At 38.4% G+C, this 26,426-nt stretch overlaps 2 protein-coding genes across 12 annotated transcripts; one reads left to right on the top strand and one right to left on the bottom strand.

Annotated features, from left to right (window-relative positions):
• Positions 1–214: 214 nt before the first annotated feature.
• dome (cytokine receptor domeless) lies at positions 215–17,178 on the top strand. Of its 4 annotated transcripts, none has more exons than XM_033485569.2 (13): positions 216–790; positions 3,297–3,876; positions 4,126–4,422; positions 4,823–5,137; positions 5,209–5,366; positions 5,436–5,607; positions 5,693–6,007; positions 6,099–6,250; positions 6,321–7,212; positions 7,289–7,435; positions 7,555–7,645; positions 7,719–7,788; positions 7,880–17,178. In XM_033485569.2, exons 2-13 carry the CDS (start codon positions 3,312–3,314, stop codon positions 9,293–9,295), a joined length of 4,590 nt encoding a protein of 1,529 aa, XP_033341460.2. In that variant the 5' UTR covers positions 216–790; positions 3,297–3,311; the 3' UTR covers positions 9,296–17,178. The 4 variants fall into 4 exon arrangements, with proteins under 4 accessions (XP_076379609.1, XP_033341460.2, XP_076379608.1 ...); XM_076523495.1 differs by having other exon boundaries at positions 217–790; positions 7,883–17,178; XM_076523494.1 differs by having other exon boundaries at positions 215–790; positions 5,209–5,607; positions 7,883–17,178.
• Positions 17,179–18,797: 1,619 nt separating this feature from the next.
• LOC117229224 (adenosylhomocysteinase-like 1) lies at positions 18,798–24,608 on the bottom strand. Of its 8 annotated transcripts, none has more exons than XM_033485557.2 (12): positions 24,448–24,608; positions 22,768–22,815; positions 22,652–22,708; positions 22,179–22,263; positions 21,811–21,992; positions 21,413–21,737; positions 21,191–21,341; positions 20,835–20,987; positions 20,595–20,760; positions 20,174–20,420; positions 19,849–19,969; positions 18,798–19,768 (listed from the first exon to the last, which is right to left on the bottom strand). In XM_033485557.2, the coding sequence occupies exons 1-12, from the start codon at positions 24,547–24,549 to the stop codon at positions 19,762–19,764; spliced, it is 1,644 nt and encodes a 547-aa protein (XP_033341448.1). In that variant the 5' UTR covers positions 24,550–24,608; the 3' UTR covers positions 18,798–19,761. The 8 variants fall into 8 exon arrangements, with proteins under 8 accessions (XP_033341448.1, XP_033341447.1, XP_033341450.1 ...); XM_033485556.2 differs by having other exon boundaries at positions 21,811–22,004; XM_033485559.2 differs by lacking the exon at positions 24,448–24,608 and adding an exon at positions 23,976–24,421 and having other exon boundaries at positions 21,811–22,004.
• Between the last annotated feature and the right edge of the window lie 1,818 nt (positions 24,609–26,426).

Genomic DNA, 26,426 nt, shown 5'->3' on the forward strand with positions numbered 1-26,426 from the left:
ACTCGGTAAATCTTACCGAATGTTGTGTAGAATTGAAAAATATTTGATTTCTTCCTCAGTCGAAATCGTGGAGCCGCAAAAACGTCGAAGTTAGAAATCGAATGGTCGAGGAATTTCAAAAATCCCGCCTTTTGGACGATATCGCGGTCACAATAGAGCCTGCGCCTACATTTCCGAGAATGCGGCGCTTGACGTTTCGTCGTGACGTCAGCCAATGTCTTCAAGCTGCAACACTCGAAACGTGTTCGCCCCATATGGTTCGGGATCACGATTCACCGTAACGACCGTAACAATCGTTCGAAAACGTCGGAAAGATCGGAAAATTGGTGGAATCATGAGTTGAGAATATTCGACCGCCTCTCGCGCTCGATCTCGAGATTCCCGAGGACCAGTTGCCGACATGTTGGTACCACTGTCGATTGATCGCACGTATTTTACCCAGAATGTGTATCGTATATATTTATTCGTGGGTCCCTCTGGGCGAATGTAAACAGAATTTTTCGCAAATATGAAGTGACACGGCCGATTTCTGCGGCTGCGACTCGCGATACGTGCCGTGGTTACGTGTTTGCTGCGGAAGATTCGACTCGGATAGTGGTCTGTGTGTCTGTCGGATATTTCGGAGCGCGTTACGGTGACCAAAGGATATACCCATCGGATAGAACGGGTTCGCGTTCGACCGTCTCGAAGTGTTCGTTTAGTTTCGATGAAGTGAAGTGGCGACGAACGCGGAATCTTTGCTGGCACGATGCGAGAGTATCTACAGGAACTCGTTGATCGTTCACTGACGGTGAGTGAGACGTTCAGGGAATGATCCGATAATGGACGAACGACCGCTTTGGACTTTCCCACCGTCCTCGAGATATGTCGTTTCACCGTGAAGCGAAACCCACGATTTTCGGATCGAAAAACGTTTTGCAAGCCGATCGGACATCCGTGTGTCATCGGGTCCGCGATCGAACACGGAAATTCGAATCGTTCGCTTAGGCCAACCTCATTACGTGAATTGTCGCGTGTATATTATATGGCGTGCGTGTGGCCGTGCGTGCTTCTGTGTACGTCAGAGAAGCATTCATGAGATCGCACACAGTCGCGGGTGCTGCCACACGGACACTATACAGGGTGTTCCGCGATTCAACTGATAATTTCCGATGGCACAGAGGTTACTCCGAAACGTGTATAAACAATGGAGCGGTTTTACTTCGTTATCAGATATGGACCGCGATACTGTCATTAGCAATTCGCATTCGCAATCGTCTTGATATTCAGTGAACATGATCAAGTGGTACGTAGAATCGTGATTTCTAAACGTAACGTGAAAATATCGGAATGTTAGTATCAAATATTAGGTTGTTCCAAAAATTCTTTCCGTTTACACGCAATGCAAATGTAAATTACTTTTTTATCCAAGTGGTGTAATTGCATGAACGAAAATTAGAGACCGATAAAACATCAACAAATGGGATACCCGTGTTGTCTAACAGCATTAAAAGGAAGCATTAAGCAAAGAACGTTTGGGACAATTTAATACAATTTTATTAGTGGGCATTTTAATTATTGAAAATACATTTTTTAATAATATTTTAACTATACCATATAGTCGGAAAGCATTGAAGACCTTGATACAAAAGTCGTCTACATTTTAAGAGAATTATACTTGTTGAAGTTTTGCACATTTGTATACATTGCCGATTGTTTGGTCAATGAATCAGACGACTTTTAAGATCTGAACTTACTCGGTGTTTGTACGAAGGTCTTTGATTCATTTCTATACTTAATACCGAGTAATAATTATGTTGGTGGATTCTTATAAATGTATGAAATAATAATTAAGTCGATTAATGATTGACAGTCGTTGTCAGTTTAATTACTGAGCACCCTGTATACACGCGAACAAGACGGGATACGAGGTACGATCATCTACCACGGAGACGCGTTACGTCGTGGATACAGCGCAGTGTATGCTCGTAAATAAACGATCGTAACGTTCTCGACGCGATACGCGTCTCGAATATCTCCGGGAAATGTTTGCAGTTTTACAGAAACGGCCCTGTACCGCACCGTGCTAAATAATTTCTGCACGCCGCATGGCCGTGTGCATGCTCGTCCCGCATATGTATGTATATGTAGAATTCTCCCTCCTTTTTTAGGTCTTTCTTTTTCCTTCTCCCTCTCCCTCTCTCTCTTCGCCTCGCTCTCTTTTTCTCGCTTCCTCTACGACCGTGATGACTGATTACGTTTTCGAGTTATCAATATTTTCCTCTTACTCCGATAATTAGACTTTTCTAGTAAATAACGACAACGATTGAGAAAATGCTTCCGAGCGTACGTTGATGACGCGATGCAGCATTTTATATCGTTCACATTTTTACTCTTCACGTTCGAACCATCTTTTATTATTGATTTTTAAGCTATTGTTATATTTACTACTCTCCTCGGCCGAACGTATTCGGTTGATAAGAATCATTTGCATGTTAAACATTTTTTTAAAATACTTTTTACCTAAAAGTAATATTGAAAAAAGCTTAATAATTTTAAATAATAATCCTGAAAGGACTCTTTAAATTGTATTAATTCAGATCATTTGTTTATTTATGTATAATGTTGTCGTCTATAAAAATCTACTAAGACATTTGCAATTGTTAAGTTTATATTTCGAGAGGATTATGAAGTATTCAAATTAGAAAAAGATTTTTGTAAACAAAAATTTAGTACAACAACAAAGTACACTCCAAATGTTTCTAACATTTCTATTATTCCTGCTCCATTTGTAAATGTTGTTTGTATAATATAATGGATTTTAAGAACAAATATTATTCACAGAAACGTTGTGGTAGTTTTGCAATGTATTGCTCTGATTTTATTACTCATTTTAACCTATAATTAACCATCGTTAAATATCTGTTTCATAGTAAACAATAAATTAGTTAAGAAATTATTGGAAACTATTTAAGAAATTAATTATTTCATAGTAAAAGAGATAAGTTAGTTAAGAAATTATTGGAAAATGATTGCATAAAAATAATGAAGTAAAATGTCATGACCCAAGATTTACCAATCGGAACTTTACTCTATCTCATTAGTATCTGACTTATCTTTATTATGCGTAAGGATTGAGCATCCTGATTCAGTCTCAGTTCAGCTTTGACACTATACAGTCACATCTTCTGTTACAAGCTTCGGTCTTCATTTTTTGAAATAGTTGTACTGTTACTTACTATTGTGATTGTTAGTGCAACCAATTTTTGATGAGTGAAATAATCTTTTAGTGATTAATACAACTTTATTTTTTTCAGTGATGGGAGCTCAAGATGTCTTCAACCAAAGCAGATCCCAAAAGACCTGTGCAAGAAATGTTTCGATTATCACGGTCAGATACAGAAATCGCGTCTAAACACGATGTCTCTAGATCTTTGGATATCCATAGAATGAGAGAAATACTGTGCTGCGATTCTGAGCACTGTAAAAATGATATAAGTAATAATCTCCCTGTGGAGAAAGACATTCTAAATAGGATAGAAAATGAATCGTGTGACACGGCTGAATGTTCAACAAGCATCAACTATTCTACTGGAATATGTTTGCTTAACCATTGTTCATCGAACAAAGATGTTAATCGTTTTACCTGTAATTGTGATATAATGTGTTGTCAAAAACAGAAACAAATCTCAAATAGTTATGTGTGTTCTAATACATACAATTCGTGGAGAACAAGGGCAGACAGAAATTTGCTGCTGCCTACTACCAAGAGAGTCGGTACACAGTGGAGAAACTGTTTTTGGAGAACATTTTTAATTCCTTTCATTGTATTATCATGTACATTATTATGTAGTGCAGATCACAATGAGTGTGCACATGGCCTCAAAACACCAGGAAGTAAGTTTAAAATGGACTAAAACAGTAATTATATGTTCCTTGAATAGTTCTACATTTAGCTGAGTTTATAAATAAAGCATGCACCTTTCTTCTCTTTTTGGAATTCTAGTGTAGAAGCAAAATGCTTGTATCTATATTTAATACACTGTGGACGTTCCGTGTATGCTCGCAGTGAAAGCAACTTAACAATTTATTTTGACAGATGTATTATAATAACAATAACAAAATTATAAACTTATCTCTTTCAAGGAACTTGGCCTCAAGGGGATATTGTTCTTGAATACGGTCAATCGTTAAAAATACTTTGTATATTAAATAAAACGTTTGACAGCTATCTGCCTGAAGGAAATGCTTCAGATCTTATGTTTTTTCGAAACAATAAGGAAATGGAACCACAGTTTATTACAATCGTTAATGAAACTACAATATCATTGGATGTAGAACAACCTCCTCCTGCAGAGGACATGTACTATTGCAAATTAAGGCCACAAAATGACTCTAACAAGAAACCTGAAGCAGTTTGTTTGAACAAAGTTGTAGTGGGATGTAAGTATTGTGTCTTGGAAAATACTGTTTTAAATGGTTCCCGATTTCAGTAAAAATGTCTCTGTTTATTACAGTTATGCTTGCAGTTTGAATTCCTCTCTAAATAGTGTCATTCATGTATGTGTTTATCAGGATAGATCAAAAGCCTGCATTCATTCGAATTATAGAAGTATCTTATACGTTTTGTATCTTAGAACCCATTCTTGACTATCATTCAAGATAAGAATTTATGCAGAGACCCTTTCACACAAAGAGAACCCTGTAGACGCACCCGTTTTAATCTCCCCTCTTACTCGCGTTTTGAATTTTTTTTTTTGTGCGGCAAAAGTGATAAGAATCTGTTTCCAGAAGAACGTAGGAGTTTTCTCTATGAGTTTCTGATTATAATGTTCATCAACAGATAAACCTAAAGAACCGAAGAATTTCTCCTGTGTGTCCCACAACTGGGAAAATATTACATGCTCATGGGTGCCCGTCCAGAACTACGTTACAACGAAATTTACGCTTGTATTCAAACTACCGGGAAGAGCAGGACGAAAATTGTATCCTTGCCCACATGAAAATCAAAAACATTTGCCACCGAATACATGTCTGTGGGACACATCAACGAACCCGATTTACCGTCAGCCATACGAATATTATACGTTCATCTTAAACGTGGAGAACGTGCTAGGAAATGCCAGTTTTACATACAGATTTCATCATTTTGCTCATGGTTCGCATCCTCTATTCTTAAACTTGCAAATGTATCGTCCCGATTCTAACGATAATGGTAACTGTTTCCAGTTATTCCTGCAAAACCGGCCAATTTATCAGTGATTAATAAAACATCGGATAGCGTATTACTGCATTGGAGCGTGCCTTTTCCTATGCAAAACTTTCCACCTGGCTTACACCACAGAATAATGTACCAAAATCACTGGCATACTAAAGACACCTGGCAGGTGTGCATGCACATACTATTTCTTTATATAATTATAATGTATCCTGTATTAACTATAATTGTTTTTCAGGTAATTAATATTACGAATGACATTCGCGACTCCAAGAGACATTATAATCTCTCCGGATTGGAGTACGCTAACGCCGGCTACGATGTACGGGTTTCCATGAAGAGTTCTGTCGCTACAGGGGAAGATAAATGGAGTGAGTTTAGCGTGGTTGCGTTCAGAACATCGCCAACAGGTAAGCAACTCGATTTTTGTCATTAGGTATTCTGCGGAGTATTCCGTGTTTTCTTTCTTTCATTTCTATGTACTTGATATTTTAGTACCTGGCCGTTCTCCAAAAACCGATATCGGGAGCTTCGAGGTAACGGCGGAGAGCAGGGACACCAGAGACGTGTATTTGTATTGGCAAACTATACCGGAGTACTTGAAGAACGGTGACAATTTTACATATAAGATCGAACACGTTGAAGAGAATGGAAAGAAGCTGGCGATTGTTCCCAGTGAAAGGACAGACACATATGTTAAATTCAAGGGAATTAATCTCAACAGTTATTACAGATTCGAGATTGTTTCGACAAATATTGTCGGAATGAACAAGGAGCGCGCTAGAATCTTTGTTCCTAGTCAATATGAAAGTAAGGATATAATTTTCTTTGCAACGAAGAATTCGAATACAGATCCGTATTCTATTACCAGACAATTATAATTGACGTGTGTATTTCACAGTACCGCACGGACCTTTGGCGTTTACAAAAATAGCATTTCACGGCGGTCTGTACGAGCTGTCTTGGAAGCTACCTATTATGAACACCGAAGTTACAAATTATACAATTTTTTGGTGCGATAACGATAACCGGGATCGCCCTTATCAATGCACCGTACGTAATCGTTAACAACTGCGGATATTCGGTAATTGAAATCTATTCATATCGAAACTGATAATTACAGGGTTATCTGGACTGGGTGCATGTGAGCAAGAATACGACGATCTATAATATGACTGTGCCGGATCCAAACAAGGTTTACCAGTTCGCGATCTCCGCGAATACCCATAAAGGAAGCAGTGGTATGATGTGGGCTTCGTGCACTGTGATGCATGACGACGGTGTTGGAAAGATGAAGTCCGTTTGGATAAATAAAATCGGCTCCGACTATATTCAAGTTGGGTGGAAGTTGGACTGTTCCGATCGCATTGGAATTGTAGAGGGATTCAACATATATTATTGCCCTATAGTATCGCCGTATAATTTGAACTGTAAAGGCCCGAAGCTTAATACAACGATAAAAGCGGATCCCCATACTATTCACGGCATGGTGACCAATTTAAAACCGTATACGACCTACAGCCTATCTGTCGCCGTGTTAATCAAGAACAAAGAAGGAAAAACCAGCGACCCTTTGTACAATACAACGTTGGAAGCCGCCCCATCGACGCCTCCGCAAGACGTCAAGGTCTTTAACGTGACCAATACAACTATGTTTATCACATGGAAACCGCCAGATGCCATGAATGGCGTTTTGAGATACTACGAAGTAAAATTTAACGGATGTGAACGAAAGGTTGACGAAGCGAATCATATAAAACTGGAGAACCTTAAGGTCCACACGAATTACAGCATCAGCGTGGCGGCATGCACCGTGGATTGCAGCCAAGCGTCACCGATTATCTACGAGGTTACCAAGATCGGTGTGCCTGGCAAAGTAGGCGTTCCCAACGTCAGATTCATAAATTCTAGCCAAGTGGCCGTTAAGTGGAACAAACCTGACAATAGCGCTGGTTATTTGGATTACTATCAGATATCTACGCGTGACGGTGACATAAAAAACAGTACCAAAACAGGTAATGGCGTAAAACAGAAGATTCTTCGCTAGAAAAGTATATGCAATTTTTAACGTAATTGATGCAATCGTTGCAGAGGCTCATTTGTCAATTCCTGACTGCAAAACGGTGGGGAGAGAACAGTTATACGAGTTTCGCGTGAGAGCTGTTAACATTGCACCCGATAATGAGCACCTGTCAGGAGAATGGTCCGATCCAGGCGATGGAAATTGCTACAGCGATGGTAAAATCATTCTGATATTCTTTCTCCTTTCGCATCGTAATTGAATAGGGTTCAATTCAAGGGTTAATCTATTACGAGTTATAGAAATGTTTATTAATCAACAAATTATTATGTCATAGGTCCGTCGTTCAGCGTCTGGATTATGATATGGGTGATAGGAGCAGTCAGCATTGTAGCGGTACTTCTTTGTGTCGGACATGTGTCGAAGAGGTACATATATCCTTTCCTCTATAATTTATCAAAAGGTCGTAGGTTTACTATAACTTTTATTCATTTATTATAGAATGTGGATGAAGTGTAAAGCTATGCAGGACGTCGGAGTCAAGTTACCACCTGGATTAGCGCCCAACATGGTAATACTATTGCTGTACTCAAACAAAAACTAAACTTTGTACAACCATTAGAAAATACTCATTATTTATGGTTTATTAATATTTATTATAGAAGCTCCTGCAGAAGGGAGGTGAACAGCACATTCGGCAATCATCAGCGGACTCAAGTGGCTGCTCTAGCGGTCAAGAATCCGTCACTTCTTCTCTCACGTCTGACTCTCAGGTTTCAAGTGACAGTGGCACGGAGATAGATCCAATGCCGGTGTCGCCGAACAAGTTGATGGAAACGTTGCAGCCTTGGGAGTCCTCGAGCTTGCGGCAGAGGAACGTCGGGGTAACAAGGCCTGGGTTCACCGCAGACGCAGCTCGTTGGGAACCATACGTAAAAGTGGCGAAATCAGGAGAACCGATAATCGGGGACTCCTTGTCTCTAGCAAGATCGACACCCAATTTAACCGATAGCACTGGCTTCACAACGTCCCAGCACACATGGTCCTCGACCGGCTATATCAGCATGCCGTCATCCGAGGAGCTATCCAGCAATCCGAGCCCTGTGCCCAAAGAAACAACAACAGCAGGTGGTTACAGTGTGATCGGAGCAGCTCCAAAGCCAGTGAAATCAAAATCCAAGGATGACGGTGACTTGACAGACCCCACTGCGAAGACACTGATCCCAATTAAAGCGGAGACCAAGCCCGCCAATGCCTACATAACCCTGGCATCCTTGGAGCAGAAACAGAAGGACAAGAAGCCCATAGATACCTTGCGCGACTTAGATGACCTGGCATTCACGGAGTCGAAAGCGAAACTGGAGACTTTGACACCGTTCTCCACTGCCGAGAAAACGTCGAAACCGTATGTCCAGACAGGCTTGATCGATTCGCTGAAGAAGCCATTCGCTTTGAGCAGTATCGACGGTACAAGGAGCGCGACGATGACCGCTCCATTCGCATCAACGTCTCTAACCGATGCGTGCACCAAACCATTTGTCTCCTCGTTTGCTAGTCCGACATCCTTGCCGTCCACCATGGACTCCCCGTCGAAGCCGTACGTCTCGGTGTCTTCTATCTCTGAGATGGCGAAGAAGCCGAACTATCAGCCAACTGTTTCGGAAGGATCGCCCAAAGCTGGCCCTCCAGAGTCTTCGACGACCGATGGTTCGAAACCATACGTCTTGGCCAGCACCGTTTTCCAGAGACTACAGCCGCAGCAAATTGGAAAAACGGAAGCAACGGAGCCCACGGAGGACAAGAACGAGGAGGACAACTCTGCTTACACGCGCTATTGGCCAACAGGAACGCACCCGGCCGGCAAACTGGATGTTGACAAGACGATCATCGCCAGCAAACCGAACACCGGTTACGTCACCATAGCGGAGAATCCAAAGTTGGAGCAGCACAGGACGTCCACCGTGTCGTCTCCGTACGTGCAGCACGAGAGGTTCGAGAAGCCGCTTCCGCCGACTGCCGCTGGACAGTCCGACGAGCAATACAGTAAAGTGACTGTTGTGCCAAGTACTATCCAATGAAGGGGCTGTTAGCGACCCATGGTAGTGTAATCGGTCGTCATTACACAGGACTGTCCGGACGAAACGGACCGAGTTGGTGCAATACGACACTGCGTTTGTAGGTACTTGCCGAACCTGTCCTGTGTTTGGTTTTTTACGACTATAGTATTCTTAGATTGGCTGAGAAATTGTAAGGATCTTAGACGCTCCACGGTCATGGTGTTTCTGCGCAGTGCCCGGGAAACATGATTCAGAGAAACTCGTTTCACAACACTATAGAGATGGAAAAGTGAAATCATGGTCTTGTTCGTGGAAGCATGTACAAAATGGGTTACTTTTGTATCATATTATCGTGCAATGTGACGGCGAGGATCACACTAGCGACGCCATAGCCTAAGATAGCTGTAGGATAAGTAAATTATGTGGCATACGCCTGTCGTTACGGATAGACTATCGTTGCTGGAACATTCGGATCACTTCGCTGGCTAACCGTGTTAGCATTGTAATTTTTATCGAAGCTTTCAACCCTTCGAAGGGCGGTAGTTTGTTTTCTGAAGATGATATCGAAGGTCTTGTTACGTGAGGATCACTTTGAGACGATATGGGTGGTTCTCTAGTAATATTATCTTCCGTTCAGCATACTGTTTAATTAAGAGAGTTGTATTAAACTAAATGGATAAACTATAGAGGGTTAATCGACTCTGTGTAAAAAGAAAGCTGTTCCGACGATAGGTTTCTCGAAATGTTGTTCCCGTTCGAGCGTCATGTCAATAACAGGAGTATGCTTCGCCTTAGAGTGCATGATAGCGACATGCACACATTAATCGTGGTTTTGATTCAAGGACCTTCGTGAATGTTTAAGAGTTGCTGTTCGGTAGAGAGTGGTACTTTGAAAGAAGAAACTATTCGTGGTTCACTGTCTTCTCAAAACTTATCGCACGCAAGCAATCGTCCACTAAACCTTGCCTTGGAATTGGCACAAAGAATCGCGAGCAGAAGACAGCGGTGCACGAGTACTTTTTTCCCTCGTTTGTACAGGGTGAGACACAGCAATCAGGTAATACAAATTTGTGTTGGATTTGAAGCTGGCAAATCGGGACCATTTTGATAGCATAAACGTCATTTGTGCACTGTTTAAATGTCGCTGTCTACCTTTAACTTCACAATCTCAGCTCACAGTTCAGTGAACAACGGCACAGAAAGTTCAACGACCTAGCAAAATGACTTTAAGACGCAGAATGCATGATCAAATATATTATTTAACCCTGCACTTGTACACTGTGAAGACATCGATGACCGTAAAATACTTTGAAACTTGGAACGAACGAAAAAGTTTGTTTATGCTATCATGATATTTTCTTTTATCTTCAGCTCCAACACAGATTTGGCTTCGTTTCGTTTCGCGTGACTCACCTTGTACATTTGTTGTATTTCGAGGAGCAATAAGGTTCTCGAATAGTCGTGACCGACGAAAAGAAAAAAAAAACAAACGAAAGTTACACGCGATCACGAATTAATCGCTTTGGTCGCGAGTTTCAGTTTTCGCCGCAAATCGACCAGCGACGAAAATTCAAATGAACAGACCGTCGAGATAGAGATATATGTATATTTGTTTTTCTTTTTTTAGTTACATACGTGGAGCACACGCAAGGAATTCTTTAACGCTGCAATCGCATTCGTGCGCGCAATTTGTTTATTTGTACATAACAACTAGATTGCGGATGTTTATGCAGGTATAGAGATCTTTAATTCGTTGGAACTGCGATCGAACGGAAGCTCGTTTGCTCTGTTTTAGGGTACTGTCAGGTTCTGAATGGGACTCAAACGTCGTGCTAAGCTTTATGAATGCGTTTACACTAGAACCACCGTGAGCTTCACACGTGACTGGTTCGTATTGCCTTATGAAAATAACGAGACTGCACTTATTCAGATTACTGCGAGATTTTTACGTGTCCCGAACAATTAAAATCTATTCGATGATTTCTTAGTAGAAGCAACGTTTTATCACTTTCGTAATCGTAAGATAAGGAGTCTGAAAGGATTCTGACTAATCCGGTGGTTCCAGTGTCGATCGAACTGTACTTTAGACAATCGTGTTTACGCTATAAGTGCATAAAATCCGCAGTATAAACAATACAATTTTACAAATCGTTCCTGTAGTACCTTACTATCGCTGGCAACGATCGAAACAGAGAACTACGCAGTAAAAAGGAAACTATGGTAACGAGTACAGGGTCAAGGATAATAAGATAAGGAATGATTAATCAAATTGCAGGTTTGAGAGCAGTTAGATTTTTGCACATTTTCTACACGCGTATATGTAAATGTTTCTAATCGTCTGTTGAAGATCGTCGAACGACTGCTGAACGCGTCACAGAATAATAGAACTTCTTTATCGTTTCTGTTTTACGAGTAGCCTTTGCTGACCGCATTCTTCAACGTTCTTGTATTTAATCACTTTTAAAGGCTGACAGTTTTCGCCGTTGATCTTTTATGAATCGTTATTAGCTCGCCGATCTTCAGGCAACATTGGATGCCGACTATTTTAATAGTTATTTCTTCTGGCATCGTTAGCGGCCTATATAAAATCTTTCATTTTATTACCACCGAAATCGTAGAAGTATTCCTGCGAGAGATCATGAAATCAACTAATTTAACCGTGCATTGTTGCAACGATTTATTACGCGTAGAATATTCTAAACCCATTTTTGTCACAAGTAGGTAAAATCCGCAACGACATTATCGTCTGCCAGCGAACAAATACTATTTTATACGTGGCTGCAGTTTCTTGTCGACACGACGGTTTAGTTTTAAGGTCAGAGAAATTGTTTGCACAGTTCGGGACTACTTTCGGCGGTCAGCAAGGATTAATCGATCATGAGTCATCGAAATGTTCACGAAACGCTAGTACAACAGTCAGAGATGGCCCATTAATTACAGCAATTTTAAGGAATCGTGTAATGCCATTGAAACATTTATGTTGAAACAAAGCAAGATTATATATCTATATATACACATATATATCTATATGTATCTATGTATATATATATATATATATTTGTATATATACATATGTATGCATAATATTTTAAGCTAGTCATTGACGGGGTACATAAGTTTTTACAGGTCTTTTTTCTCTCTCTTAAATAATTACAGTTTTTACCATCAATCATCGTGGAGTAATTGTTTTAGATATTTGAAATATTGTTGCGACGTTGTTGGATCATTGGTTGCCGGGTTAATTATATCATTCGATTCTGAATCACTGTAAGGAAAATTAAACGGAATCGTGAATATTGACACAACGACAGTGTTAATCAATCAATCTTTCCAGTAATTTGTTCGTGGAAAAGTTTTATACAGAGTCGAGTGAGTCGGAGACCGGATAAGAAATTATTTGTCTCGCGTATAGATCATTCGCGTGATATCTAGTATTAAATAATTCAATCGATCACTAATCAAATTACTGTACCATACAGAAACGTTGCATCTATTGAATCTATATTCGAACGAGTCCACGGAAGCTTTATTTATCATTTTAACTATTTATATCCGATCGAACATCTTTTACAGCATAAATCGCATTTTTTCGATCGATGCGTTTACTACCAGCATTTATTTTACCGTTTTTTTCGTAGCTACGATCCCATGTTTTTACGATCATTGAATGCATAAACAGGACCTCCTGGAAAATTATCAAACATATTGATCCAAGTCTCAAAGCTTCCGTGGGCTGATGTTCGAGTTAACTTTTTTTCCACTGTTCGTACAACGCATCGACCCCCGTGGTCGATGGAACACCCTGTATACACCTGTACAAAAAAGGCCTGAGAGGATTTGTAGCCGAGTTATTTTGCAAGTCCAAACAATTTCCGCCGACCGTATCTTGTCGAAAGGAAATGAAACTTGTTAACCGGACGACGGTTTTATTAGCACGAGCAGCGTAACCCGAGACGGGTAAAATTAGTGTGATAAACGAACCGCGGATGTTTGCGCAAAATGAAATTTCCGTAGACAAACGGAGGCTCGATTACAATTACAATGGCATTGAAATCATTCGAGTTACCAAATTATTGCCTTCTATAATTGGTATATCATTTTAAACGTGCCTGTACGACTGTAATTCACGCCGGAGCGCGGACGGTTGTTTCGCGATGAAACGCAAGAATCATTGGTCGGACGAGGAACAGAAAGCTATCGATTGACGAATTCGACGAGTTAACTCGTCGCCCCCCGGTTGATAGCTTAACGAAGCCGTTGTTTGCACTTGCGAAATGATTGTGTAACGGGTTCCACGGAAGAATTCGACGTTCGTTCGTGGAACCGTCTTTGGAGCGAGCTTACGTGTACTCGTATGTTAATATTGTTGTTACTAAGCGAGCTAGCCGCTAATATTTAACGAATCGCGTGTGTAACGTAAGGGATTGCTATTTAGTTTAAGGTTGAGAATTGTTAGCACCTTGTCTTCGGAATCGTGGCGGTGGTATGTTCGTTTTAAATCCAATTCTTAGGCCAACACGTTTCCTCAATAAACCCAGCGACGTGCCGTCAACGGAAGCTCTTTTGTGGGGTCATTTACAATCCCATAGCCTAGAGTTACGTCCTCGGTGTTTTCGAAAATTTGCAGCCTCCTTTGTAAGCGAAGGACTTAGCGTAGCAAAGTGTTGTTCACCCGTCACAGTAGTTTTTAATGCTGGTTCTAAACGCTTCTTTACGCGGTACCGCTGGGTTTACTGCTTTTAATTGTCCAGTCTACCTCAAAGCATCACGGTATAGCGGGATAATAAATTCATTGCAACGATGGACAGAAGCCGTGGGTCTGAGATTGCTTTTAGGACTGTCCTATATCTGGATACCTTTTGTTAATTATCTACTCTGAGTCACGTTTTACGACTCTACAGAGTTTATGCTCCTTTTCTTGGGAGTCGTTTCATTTTAAAGTTCTGTTTATATTATCCGAGAACTTATATTAAATCAGGAGAACCCACACGGCGGCCTAATAAATCGTCTTTCTGCGATAAAATCTTACCGTATAAAATCGTCTTTTTCTCCTCAAAACTAAGTTTGTCGATGGCTTTTTTTACTAGCGACAAGATTAATTAATCGATGACCCAGGGTGGCCAGTGATACGAAAAGCAATCAAAATAGAAAATCCTTCGATCCACGGGGATAAATATGCGACGAAGGTTGTTAGCGAAGCATACGATAGTGGAAAAATATCACAGATAATGTGAAAGAAAAGTTTTGAGTGTTTGAGTCTCAAATAACGGTTCTACTTCGTCCATAAATCAGGTGATTGTCTTTAAGTGGTCGAATTAGCGGAAACCTTGGACAATATCGATACTTGACGCCGGACTGCGTTATCCGCTGATAAGGTGTTAACTCGAATGAGTGAAAACTGTCGATGAAGTGTCCTCTGCGTGTTCCAAAAGCGTTTGACCTAAAATTTCCGGTGGACGGACACACGCAGAGTTGTTTTTAACCCTCGGACAACGGCGCCTGCATCTGTTTCTGCCGAAGCTTTCGAAAGCTTTCCACGAAATACTCAGTTTCCGACAACAAACTCATGCCGACGATTATTTGCACAGGGTGTTTTCGATATTAACTCGTACAACGACTGGAAATTTATTCGCGTGAAGCACCGTTTCCAAGGAAATCGGTGCTGAGAATTTATCTGTTTATTGAAGAGTGTTTGAAGTTAAGAGAAAGTCCTAAGAAAAGAGACAAAAGCTGGTCCACGAGAGATAATCCGTGTTCCGAGGGTTGATGTGTGTGTGTGTGTGTGTGTGTGTATGAGAACGTTCGTATTGATAAACGAAAGATTCGTTGATCCATCCGATACATTTTAAATTGGCCATACGACGAGGAGGGAGAAAAACGGAATATCAACACGTGTCAAGTCGTGTTGCAAACGAAACCGAAGCCTCCAAAATCGCAAAATGCACGAACGCACGCAAGACTTTTCGCGAATATGCTCATTGTTGAGATAATCAAGGTATTTCTCACACGGTAAAGGCTTATTAGATTGATCTAGAGAAAATAATCAAGCGCATCTACTTTGTTAGGTTTTACATGTCTACATTGTAAATACAATACGTATATATATATACATATATGTATATATATATTTGCACGTATGCATATATACTGTATGTATATATATGTGTATGTATGTATATGTGTGTGTATATACATATATATATATATTTCATTATCTATTTTTGTTACATATTTATAAACAATGAAACGAACTACTTTATTGCACACTAAATATATATTTATATATGTATATATAAATATATATGTATAAATATATATTATAGCGTAGGCTAAAGAAAAGTTTTAAAAGAAGGAATTGTGGTTTAAGTGATTTATATATATATATTTATATAAATATATATATAAATACACACAATATACATATATATATATATATATATATATATAAATTTATATACATGTATAAGTAGATGATATATCGATGATACGTGGCACGTGTAACACATATTTCGATCATTACACATTTATCTTTATCGATTAATTTGCCTTACAGAGATTTGGGCGTATATAGAGCGCGTATATTCACCATTTCTTTTCTCTTTTTTTTTAAGTGTAATCAAACAACCCTTGTATAATTTAGCTGAATAGTGACTATAGCTCTCCGTTAGGGATGTCTATAATAATGTTTACGTTCATTGATGCTACGGGAGCTCGGTGTTATCAATGATTATGAACGATCAAATCGAGAATGTACCGAATGCCAGTTTGAAATCGACGAGGAGAAAAATATTCGAATCATTTTTATATAACGCGAAGACTAGTGCAATGAAGACTTGTGTAAATACCGATTGTTTTTTTCTATCTCTCGTTTCTCTACCTTTCTCTTTCTCTCTCTCTCTTTCTCTTTAACGTGTAATATACTCGTGTTAAATCCTATCCTATCTGCTGGGCTCCCCCGTTGTAGATTTTCGTTTTCTCTTCTCTATATGTATTACGAGTGCAGTGAATTGTTGACACCGATTTCTAGATTTCGATTGAAGATACTTGTTGTTGACTTGGTAGTGACAGAACAAACGTGTTCCAGAGACTTTGTGCCCTTTACGTGTTTCATTACGCGTCTGTTTATTTCTGCAGAGGATCATCGATCAGAGAAAAAAGAAAAACGTTCTTTTTCAACATCGATGGAGAGAAATGAGCGATCGTGGGAACGGGGAAAAGTGTTATTTGAATTTTTTTATCGATCGCGAATAGATTCTCAATCATCTTGTTTCTCTTTTTATTTTTGTTTGCAGAAATGTACGGACACACTAACATTGATCGTGGAATACTGTGACCATAAATCCATTCTTTTCGTTTAGCCGATTGATAATACAAATGGACTGTACATTATATATATGATCAACTCGAGGCAATCGTTTCCGGATGAAACGAGTTTTAAGAGAGAAAAATCAACCTGATAACAGTATTCCAGGGTTGATAGCCTGTTTTCTCTTCATGATTAACTAATCTGCGCCGAGCTAACTCTACGCTAATTCTAATGAGATCTTGTACAGAGTATTGTAAAATATATTTTTACTACATTTTTTTTTGGTTTTATTATTTATTTCTTCATATACACGGAATTGTATTTAAGTTCGTCTCTGTAGACCGTCGCTGGTACGCCATTATGTATGCCATGCCGTCGAGCCTTGCCATTTTACGTCGTTTCTTTATCTCTCTGTCTCTCACTTTCTCATATCTTACAAACAATCCCAAAGTCGTTTTGTTTTCAATACTCATACACGGATCGTGGATGCAAACGAACGGATGCAAGAACTCTTTGTAACAACTCTTTATCTTGAGTATCGACGCTGTCGATAAGCGCTTTATAACGATTATGCTGAAATATATAACATTTATATCGACGTAATGCGTTTCACTTATTTTTCTTTTCTTTTTTTCTGTTCAACCCTTAGAGAACAGCCTGGGTTCATTTAAATTCGTACTTATTATTTTTATAGATATACATATTTTTCATCGTACTTATTTGAAGAGACCAGTACTCTTAATTAAATTTGATAAAGATAAATTAGAATTTATGTTAACGAGTAGAAGCTGACAAATTATTCGAATCTTTGAAAACGTGAGTCAAAATGCACCCGGGCGTCGTTGTCTGAGGGTCAATTGTACAACGCGCTCCTACTAGAGTTCCGGTATATCCGTTTAAACGGGTAATCAGTATTGTTACTGTTAGTTCGAAGAAAAAGAAATGTTGATAGTCTTAGTTTTAAGATTAGACACTTTCTTAAGCAAAAGGAAAAATGGATAGCAACCGGTACTCCAGTCCTGTGATCGTATCCATTCCTGTTTTGTCTTCAATTTAAAACACTTTAATTTACAAAAATACTACATCTCAACAAAAGTTGCCCCTATTGCTCTCGCTGTGTAGGACTCGATAACATAGTTATCCTATATTTAAACAGGGAAGAGATATTTTATTTTTATCATCCATTCCTTTTCCTGAAAACAGTGAACGCTCAACTCTCATTAGAAATTTACTGTTAAATTTGCACGATGCATTTACACACCTTCATCATAAATTGTACACAATATCCCTTAACTGTTTAAAACAATTTGATTACTGTTTAAGTTTCCAAGGGACTCTTTTTTTGTCTTTTTACCAAGAACAAGTCGCTGAATCAACGTCTGCGAGAATTCCTTCCTTCTCTCTACCTTATATATATACGTATTACTTCATACAGTCGTTAAACTACTATGTTACAATTCACACAGGTGTGTACGCAGGTGTGGTTCCTATTTGGTTTTCCAAGAGTGCAAACATATCACCAAAGTATACTTGTGTTCATGCGTTGCTCTTTCATTCGATCCGCATTGTAATTCCATTCATTGAACCATACGTCATTGGCTCGCATTACTAGACTGCAGATCTTTATGCATTGGCAGCTTATAAAGATCTTTGAATGGAGTAAAATAGAATTTTTATAGTCATTGCTGCCTTCTCTTTTTACTTGCAAATTGCCGAAACTATTAGTATGATAAATGAAATACTATTTTTCTTGGGATATTATGGACATACACATTCTCTATAAAAATAGAAATTTGTATAAACGTCCGCAGTCTAGTCGTTATCATATTTAGAGTGGTCAATTCCACTGTTTCGAGGTCGTTTAGATGAACATGTGTTCTACTTGGAACGACGGGTTTAGGCCTTTTATAGGAACACTGACTTGTCCTACTCTGAAATAGCGTCAAGGTAGAATCAATTTTTCTTTCGTGGAACCGAATTACATCGGTAATTGTTAGTACCAAATTCACGGGAAGTAGGAATTTTACAAATATATATATATATATATACATATATCAAATTCTACCTATAAAGCATGATGTATTCAATCGGTGAAAAATTTGTTCTCGTTAAGACGCAACTACGATCGATCCAATTTTATAAATATATCACAAAGCATAAAAAATACTTCTGGTCGATACGAGGTGTAGGACGCATAAATCAATAATGTAAACGTAATTGTGTTCAAGGCATCATAGATGTTTATTTCTCTTCTATGTGTGATCGTCGATATCTTCTTTTTTTATTGGGACAATGGTGTACGACCAATTATAAAAGGGTCAATCCGAGGAGATTCTCACCCGTAATTAATAGTATTTCTTAAATAAGTATGTACACAATTGAAACATCGGCTTTTAGTTCTACACGATTTCCTTTGACTCTGAGAGAAGACGCTAAATACATAGGTATAAATAATTACTGTTTCAATGGACAAATTGAGAACAATGATTGGATGTAATTGTCGCGAAGAGACATCAGCTCGTTAGGGAGGCGAACGTTGCGTGTTTTTCACTGGATCAATTCTCTACGTATATATGTACATGTCTCCGTTGGTATTGGAAGGATTATTGTTCTCGTTAATTAACGGTTTCATGAAAATAGTATCTAGCGCGTATCTCAATAACGGCAATGACAGTTTCTAATTTCGTAACCTATGGCATTAAAAATGTTTCACGTGTACGGATCGTCGTGTAATCATATCTTCATTGCTCTCTTTTTTTTTTGTTCTTTTGTTAAATTTTTTTCTGCCAGAAAAGTATGATCGGCATTTGGCAAAACTTCCATTTTCGACTCGACTGAACAACTGCACATTTGACTCTATGCTTGCACAGTTCATAAATTAATCCACTATACAGGTGTGAAAGTTAATTCGATACATAGACTGGCTTATGTAACTTCTAGTTATTGATTATTGCAACCAGTGCTAATGCGGCATTTTCTGTTCGGAACACACTGAAATAATACTCTTCTACCTCAATGGTACAGCTTATGAATACGATAAAGGGAACGGGGAAACCTTGTTCGAAGAAATTTCTATTGACATAATCAATAGACGGTAATCCATCGAAACGAGGCAGCTTTCGTAATACTTTTAAACATAATTATTCGAATGCCGCGTGAGCTGTTGTCACTCGTCCGCATTTTAATAGCTGAAACGTAAAAATAATTAATACTTTTTCATTATAAACATCGGTTAGATGCTTCAATCCATTTGTAGAATTATACGAACCGGTAATAGTTAGGCTTAAAAGGTCCAGCCTTATTAAGTCCCATGTATTTGGCTTGCTCATCCGACAATTCCGTTAAATGTGCATCGAACGTTGGTAAATGTAAGGATGCCACGTATTCGTCTATTAAATAGAATTGTTTTTACATTTTCGAATTGTTTAACTTATCACTGCAATGGCACGTGGGTCACTGAAGACTAACGACAGTTACTAACAATTCTTTCTTAACTACTTTAGAGCAATCGAAGATGCAAAACATTTACAAAGTTCCCACAGCGTGCCTCTGCAGAATTAATGTACAAAAAAGCATCATCACTGTCCACTTACCCATCTTTTTGGGAAGTAAATAGACGTCGCTTTTGTATCGTCCCGGAGGCGCATTGAATAATTCAATAAGCGCTAAGGCTTGAGTAGCAGCTGTAATTGATACAACAAATGAGGGAATACTGGAACAAGACAAGTTGACTAAACGGCCTTCCGCTAATAACACGATGCGCTTTCCGTCTGGCCAGATAACATGATCCACTTGAGACCTTACTTTTTCCCAAGTTAAATCGGGCGTGCGTAAACTGTTCTGTTAAGCACATATTAAACGAGTCTTAATGTTTTACCAAATTATTTCATTTTTTTTTTTTTGTTCTGAAATGTAAGAAACACGAGTTTTTTCTCCCTAAATAGTCTAAACGAAGGACTAGTTCGAAAGTTCTTACAAAGAGAGTGGCGGTACAGTGTTAAAACTTAAACGTACGATATCTATCTCCGTATTGCTGTGACCCATATTGCACACTACACATCCGTTCTTCATCTTGTCCATATGCTCGCGCGTTACTACATTTTTATTGCCTGTTGCTGTGATCACAATGTCCACGTTTCTGATTACTTCGTTCAGTTTCATCACTCTGAACCCGTCCATGCTACAAAATAAAGAAAGAAAAACATCTATGAACGAGACCATCGGAAAATTCGAATTTTCCAGAAAATAAATTACCTAGCTTGCAAAGCACAAATAGGATCGATTTCAGTTATATAAACAATACATCCTAAACCTTTCAAAGCCTGGCAACAGCCTTTACCAACTTCGCCGTAGCCACAAATTACAACTTGCTTTCCACCAAACATGATGTCTGTAGATCTTTTCAAACTAAAGCAGGATAAATTAAAATAATTAACAATATATCATTAGTGTCGCATTTTGCTAACATTGCATTTGCTAACTTCGTTGAGCGAGCAAATATGATGATGCAGAACTGTCAGTTATTTGATCTCTTAGTAACGCTAACTGCAATGTCAGCGAGATGTTGATACAATTTTCCAAGGGGCTTCGACTATTTCTAATTAATTTACCTATCGATAATACTTTCGCGACAACTATAAAGATTGTCGAACTTGGTCTTCGTCACGCTATCGTTTACGTTCATGGCAGGGACGGATAGTTTGCCTGCTTTGGACAGTTGGTATAATCTATGTACACCCGTTACACTCTCCTCAACAATTCCTGCAAATTGATATTATTATTACCATATTCTTTCCTATTATGCCACACAAAGACGCGAACAATGAGGAGACCTTGAATCATTTTAAACATCGCGTTATATTTTTTGAGCATTAAATGAGTCGCGTCACCACCGTCATCCAATATCATATTCGGTTGCCAATTCTCTGCTGCTACGCATTTGTCGATGCACCACCAGAAATCCTCTTCTGTTTCGCCACGCCAGGCAAAAATTGGATAACCGGCGTGTGCAAGTGCAGCAGCCACTTCGTTTTGCGTGGAATAAATATTGCACGCTGCCCATCTGACTTGTGCTCCCAAATGTACTAACGTTTCAATGAGGACTGCAGTTTGAGCATTGATATGAGTGCATCCTACGATTTTCGCGTTCTTCAGCGGCTGAAAAATATTTCAGAATTTTTATTTTTTAAAATTTATACACTTTTTAAAATTTGTATTAATGAAAGAATACCTTATCCTCAGCCGCACGTTTACGGAGCGCCATTATTCCAGGCATCTCTTGCTCTGCTATTTCTATTTCTCTACGACCAAATGCGTGTTGATTAATGTTGCGCACGCAAAAGTCAATGAAACCCTTTTCCGTTTTCTGAATCTTTTCACGCGGCGAGACATCGTCCTCGTCTGATGAGCTTCCTGTATAAGATGCTAGAGTAAAACAGTGTTAAGAAAACGAACGGAATTAGTACCACAACATACAGTGCATGCAGCAGGCTTAATGAGTGTGCTTATTAAGTTACGATCGGTCAGCGTACGACAGAGACACATTTAATTACATCGACGATATTTAACACATGGAAAGCAGCATAAATCTGTCCATACCAGAACTGTAACTGTCTGTGCTACTGGCTGACAAAGAACGGCTACGATAACGACTGGATTTCTTCAAGGCTCCAGACTTGGAATCCTAAACATTTAAGAGATTGAATTAATCGAGAGATCATTTATATTCTTTGTCTTGAGAAGGGCTGCGATGAATTGAAATGGACTACAAACAGAAGAGTGCAAATGAAGCTATATTATTTGGCTGAATGGACACAGATTAATATAGACGACAAGTAATAAAATTCTCTGCCAAATGTCATGTAATCAAGAGTAAATCAAATGCACATTGTACACACAATTAAGCAAAGATAAATTGTTTTTATTAACAGTGCTGCTCCAAATTACACAGACAGATTGGTGCATGGGACTCGTGATTTAAACTATATTTGAGTAAAAAAAAATCGTCTGATTATTATCCTGTGTTATTTGACGGGGGGGAGGCAAGAATGATAAAACTCACTGGCACATACCACACTTATGTAGTCATGGGAAATTAAAGCAGCCCTGAGGAAATTGCAAGGATTGCTCTATGGAAAAGGAGTACAAGTTTACTTTGTGTTTTCTTACACATATATTTCTTACTTACTAATTTTTTTCTCGCGGCTTGAAAGGCATTATTTGATGCCTCTAGGCTCTGAAATCACAATAATCACCATTATATGATTCAAATTGCATCAGATTTTTCATAGTACAGTCCGTAGTTTGGTACAAAGCTCCCAAAGGTATTACTTGTACATAAAACTTGGAGTATCACAAGTATGCAAGTTTTACATACGCAGAAGTATTCCCTTTATATATTTTTTTAGCTTTTTTAGTTTAATTACTCCTCTGTTTTATGATGCTCGAAACATTGGTTCAGTAGTGCTAATCGTGCCACGCCTATAGTGTATTTAGGCTTGTAATGAGCGATGCATGAGTGATTGGTACCGAACCTACGGACTACTGTGAGAATAATGCTCTATATGTAAAATAATATAAGCGCCTCGAAGGCAGGCAACATGTGTAATAGCATGCAAGTCACCTTTCAACTTTTGTATTATCAGGAGTTGAAGCTATATGCTATGCTTTTAATAGAAAATATTTTTTAAGGATTGTATAATCCTTTGTTGTAATACTGTTGGCGTGCTAGACAAAAATATTAGTTAAAAATTGTTACAATTATCGTGGAAGGAGGGATACTAGGAAAACACAAATTGTTAACAGAATAAAATGTTAACATTAATAAAATTGTATCATAAAACTAAATATTAGGTGCTTAATCCCTTTTGCAGACTAACAATTAAAATACTGTCAGTTATTACTTCACAGAAGCGGTAGTTCGTCGGAATCTGACAAGTGGCTTTGTAACATAGAGGACAAAGTACTTAAAATGTCTGCAACTTCAAAAGATGCAATGTCCTCGACAGATAAATGAAGTGTCTCTTAGTTCCATGCCAATTACCATAACATTACCACCACGTTGCATAAGTTTTTTAAATTACCAATTGCCGTATATGTTACAGGCAGATGCACATTTGCAATATACATTATTGTGCGAACAGTTGCTTATAAATTATACTTCATTTTTTTACATACGATAATACTCATTTAAATGTCAAATGTACAAATACAAGGCACGTGTCATAACAAGACAGCTTATCTTTATGTAAATTTTATCAACTCTTGTTAAGCCTGTCATTTCTTTGTGCTTCTTAAACTAGCATTATATTTAGATGCTTAAAATCTGTAGTCTACTTATAATAAACGATTTCCAAACATTACAGACAGGTTTGCTCCATAATGTGTTTTTAATACCTCGTAACAAGCGAAGGAAATTACTTGTTTGGCAATAAATGGAAGGTACCCATCACATTGTACGTCAATCACTACCATGTGTAATGTTACATAACAGAAACATGTGGTCACAAGACCCAAAAAGGGTTGGGTCGAAACACAATAAGAAAAACAAAACACAGGTACGAAAGAAGATAGATAAAGGTAAATGAAAGATGGTGTACAAAGTGTTTTATACGGAACAAACGTAAAGGAGGGTAAGGTGGACGAATCTTTCTCCTTTTGCTATTCGTTCGTTCAACGAACGAAGATCATTCATTGAAATCCTCAATTCTATCGAGCATGTAAGCAATTTAATTAGCGCGAGAACCGCGATTGGCGGTAACTATGATACTCGTAGTAGTACACTGTCAAGTTTTCGCGCGCGTCGGCAATTGAAGTTAAGAAAAAAGTGGCCCGTTCAAATCTCAAATGATAGCGTTCTTTAATTTACCTTGGTATTCGACGCTGGATCAGTGACAGGTCCATCGATGACTGTATTTCTGACCGCTTTCCCTGACGACGAACTGTTCACAACATCTCCGTTGTCAGCCATTTTCGATTCCAAGTCAGAATAGTTCGGTCACTTCGAATACAGGTGGTGTTTTTATGCATTTGCAATGAAGTGCGTTCTTATAGAGGCGAAACTTCAATGTTTCGCGGCAATCAATTTTTAGTGCGCATGCGTTCACGATGTAACTCGTCACGAATACATGTACTCAAATACGCATGCGCATGCATGTTTATGTCTTACGAACGTAACATCAAATTGATATATTTGAATTAGGAATCATTAGTGAAATTAAAATTGCTTAAGAATATTCAATTATGTATGTAAGATGATCGAAATAATGTTCCGAATACTATCCATTATATTTGTTAAATACTTTCATCCACTATATTACGTTTTAAATATTGCCGCGTTTCTCAACGTTTTCAATTTATCTCACGAAGTTTGTTCATCCTTTTTTATCCAGAAGGCTTACTTGAAGACAGAGACGTTAATTTACAGATGCGACAACACTGTCAACATATAGGTTTAGAATTACAAGGTATGAAGATCAAAGGTTCCGACAGAAATTTTGTCTCTATAAAAATTTGTTGCGTTGTGCATCCACGGGAACGTAGTTACGTGGGACAATTTCAGATGTCTGTTTTTTACTTCATAGTGAGTAAACTAATTCGTTAAACAAATAATAATTGGCCACGATAACAATTATTTGTTGCAATGTAAAAATTATATCTAGAACATGTCCAAAATTGATAACTTTACAGTGGTTTGTTTATTTAAAAATATTAGAAATAATCGGAAATATGATACAATATTAATATGAAAAGCTTGCATAAATATAAATCAAGTGGTCCGCACTTTCAACAGATGCTTCAAAGCAACGTGTCGGTCAGAGATAAATTTCATTGATCATTTAAATTTACGTTGCACGTTATCGATAAAAGGATGCCATTGTTCTTATCACTATCGACTATCTAAATATGATCGCGTACGTTTTTTATCGAAGTTAATATCATTCATAGGTAGCAGCAATTAGAAATCCAATTTACGAGGATCTACCTAGTGTCAACAAAATTTCAGAAACGATAATAAGTTCTGGCAATGTCCAATTTACAACATTCGATATTGACAATTAGTAGATGTGTCATTTTCATGTTGTGCAACGTGTTTCGCAAATTTTCATTCGATTTCCAGTCAAGGGAATCGCATGGCTTTCTTGCTGCACTGTGTATAAATGTTAACGAGTTTGACGTTCCGTTCGAATGTCCTAGATTGGCTCATTGTCGTGCAACAGCGAACATCTAGGTATGTCTCGAAAGAATGCTTCCGCTGATCTATTATTAAACTGACATTTCCTCATCGTAATACGACCAGTAGAACGTAAAGGCAAAGTTAGTCCGATTACTTCGGGGACTCTCTATACGAATGTATCGCGACAAGCTTGATACGGCCTTGTTCTTGTTCGACGAGCACTATCACAGCACTTTCGCGATATGAGCACGGTAACTAGATCTCCCTAGGAGCTCTTAAACTAGTAGGTGCGTGATTTTCGAGCCTGGTGTGATCTGAGAAAATGTCACACGATGTTGAGCGGCTATCAAAGCAAGTCGTTTAAGCGCCATCACTTGATATTTGCACGAAACAGATTCTAAACGTTCCTGTTACTTTTTATAGAGGACGCTGAAAAAACATCGATTTTACGGTTTAGCAATATCGATATTTAGGTTAGCAAGAAGGATATATGTAGTTTTTTGAAGATTTATTTAGATCTTTGACACGAAAGAAATTCGTTAAGTAGAAAAAATAAATAATTAAATTAATATTTATAACGATAATATATAAGTCTTAATATAAAGGTACATATAAAATAGTATAAATACTATTCCCATCTTTTAAATGTTCGTTTAAAACTTCGGGTGCAG

Source organism: Megalopta genalis, chromosome 7 (assembly GCF_051020955.1).
Source record: "Megalopta genalis isolate 19385.01 chromosome 7, iyMegGena1_principal, whole genome shotgun sequence".
Taxonomy (NCBI): domain Eukaryota; kingdom Metazoa; phylum Arthropoda; class Insecta; order Hymenoptera; family Halictidae; genus Megalopta; species Megalopta genalis.

Bases quoted from the DNA above. Each gene is read 5' to 3' on its own strand.
- dome (XM_076523493.1), top strand. From the start codon at position 3,312: ATGTCTTCAACCAAAGCAGATCCCAAAAGACCTGTGCAAGAAATGTTT. The intron at 4,423-4,822 runs GTAAGTATTGTG...GTTCATCAACAG, and splicing joins GAACAAAGTTGTAGTGGGAT to ATAAACCTAAAGAACCGAAG. The intron at 5,608-5,692 runs GTAAGCAACTCG...TTGATATTTTAG, and splicing joins GTTCAGAACATCGCCAACAG to TACCTGGCCGTTCTCCAAAA.
- LOC117229224 (XM_033485556.2), bottom strand. From the start codon at position 24,549: ATGGCTGACAACGGAGATGTTGTGAACAGTTCGTCGTCAGGGAAAGCG. The intron at 22,264-22,651 runs GTATGTGCCAGT...TTAAATGTTTAG, and splicing joins CCCATGACTACATAAGTGTG to GATTCCAAGTCTGGAGCCTT. The intron at 21,738-21,810 runs GTATTCTTTCAT...AATATTTTTCAG, and splicing joins AACGTGCGGCTGAGGATAAG to CCGCTGAAGAACGCGAAAAT.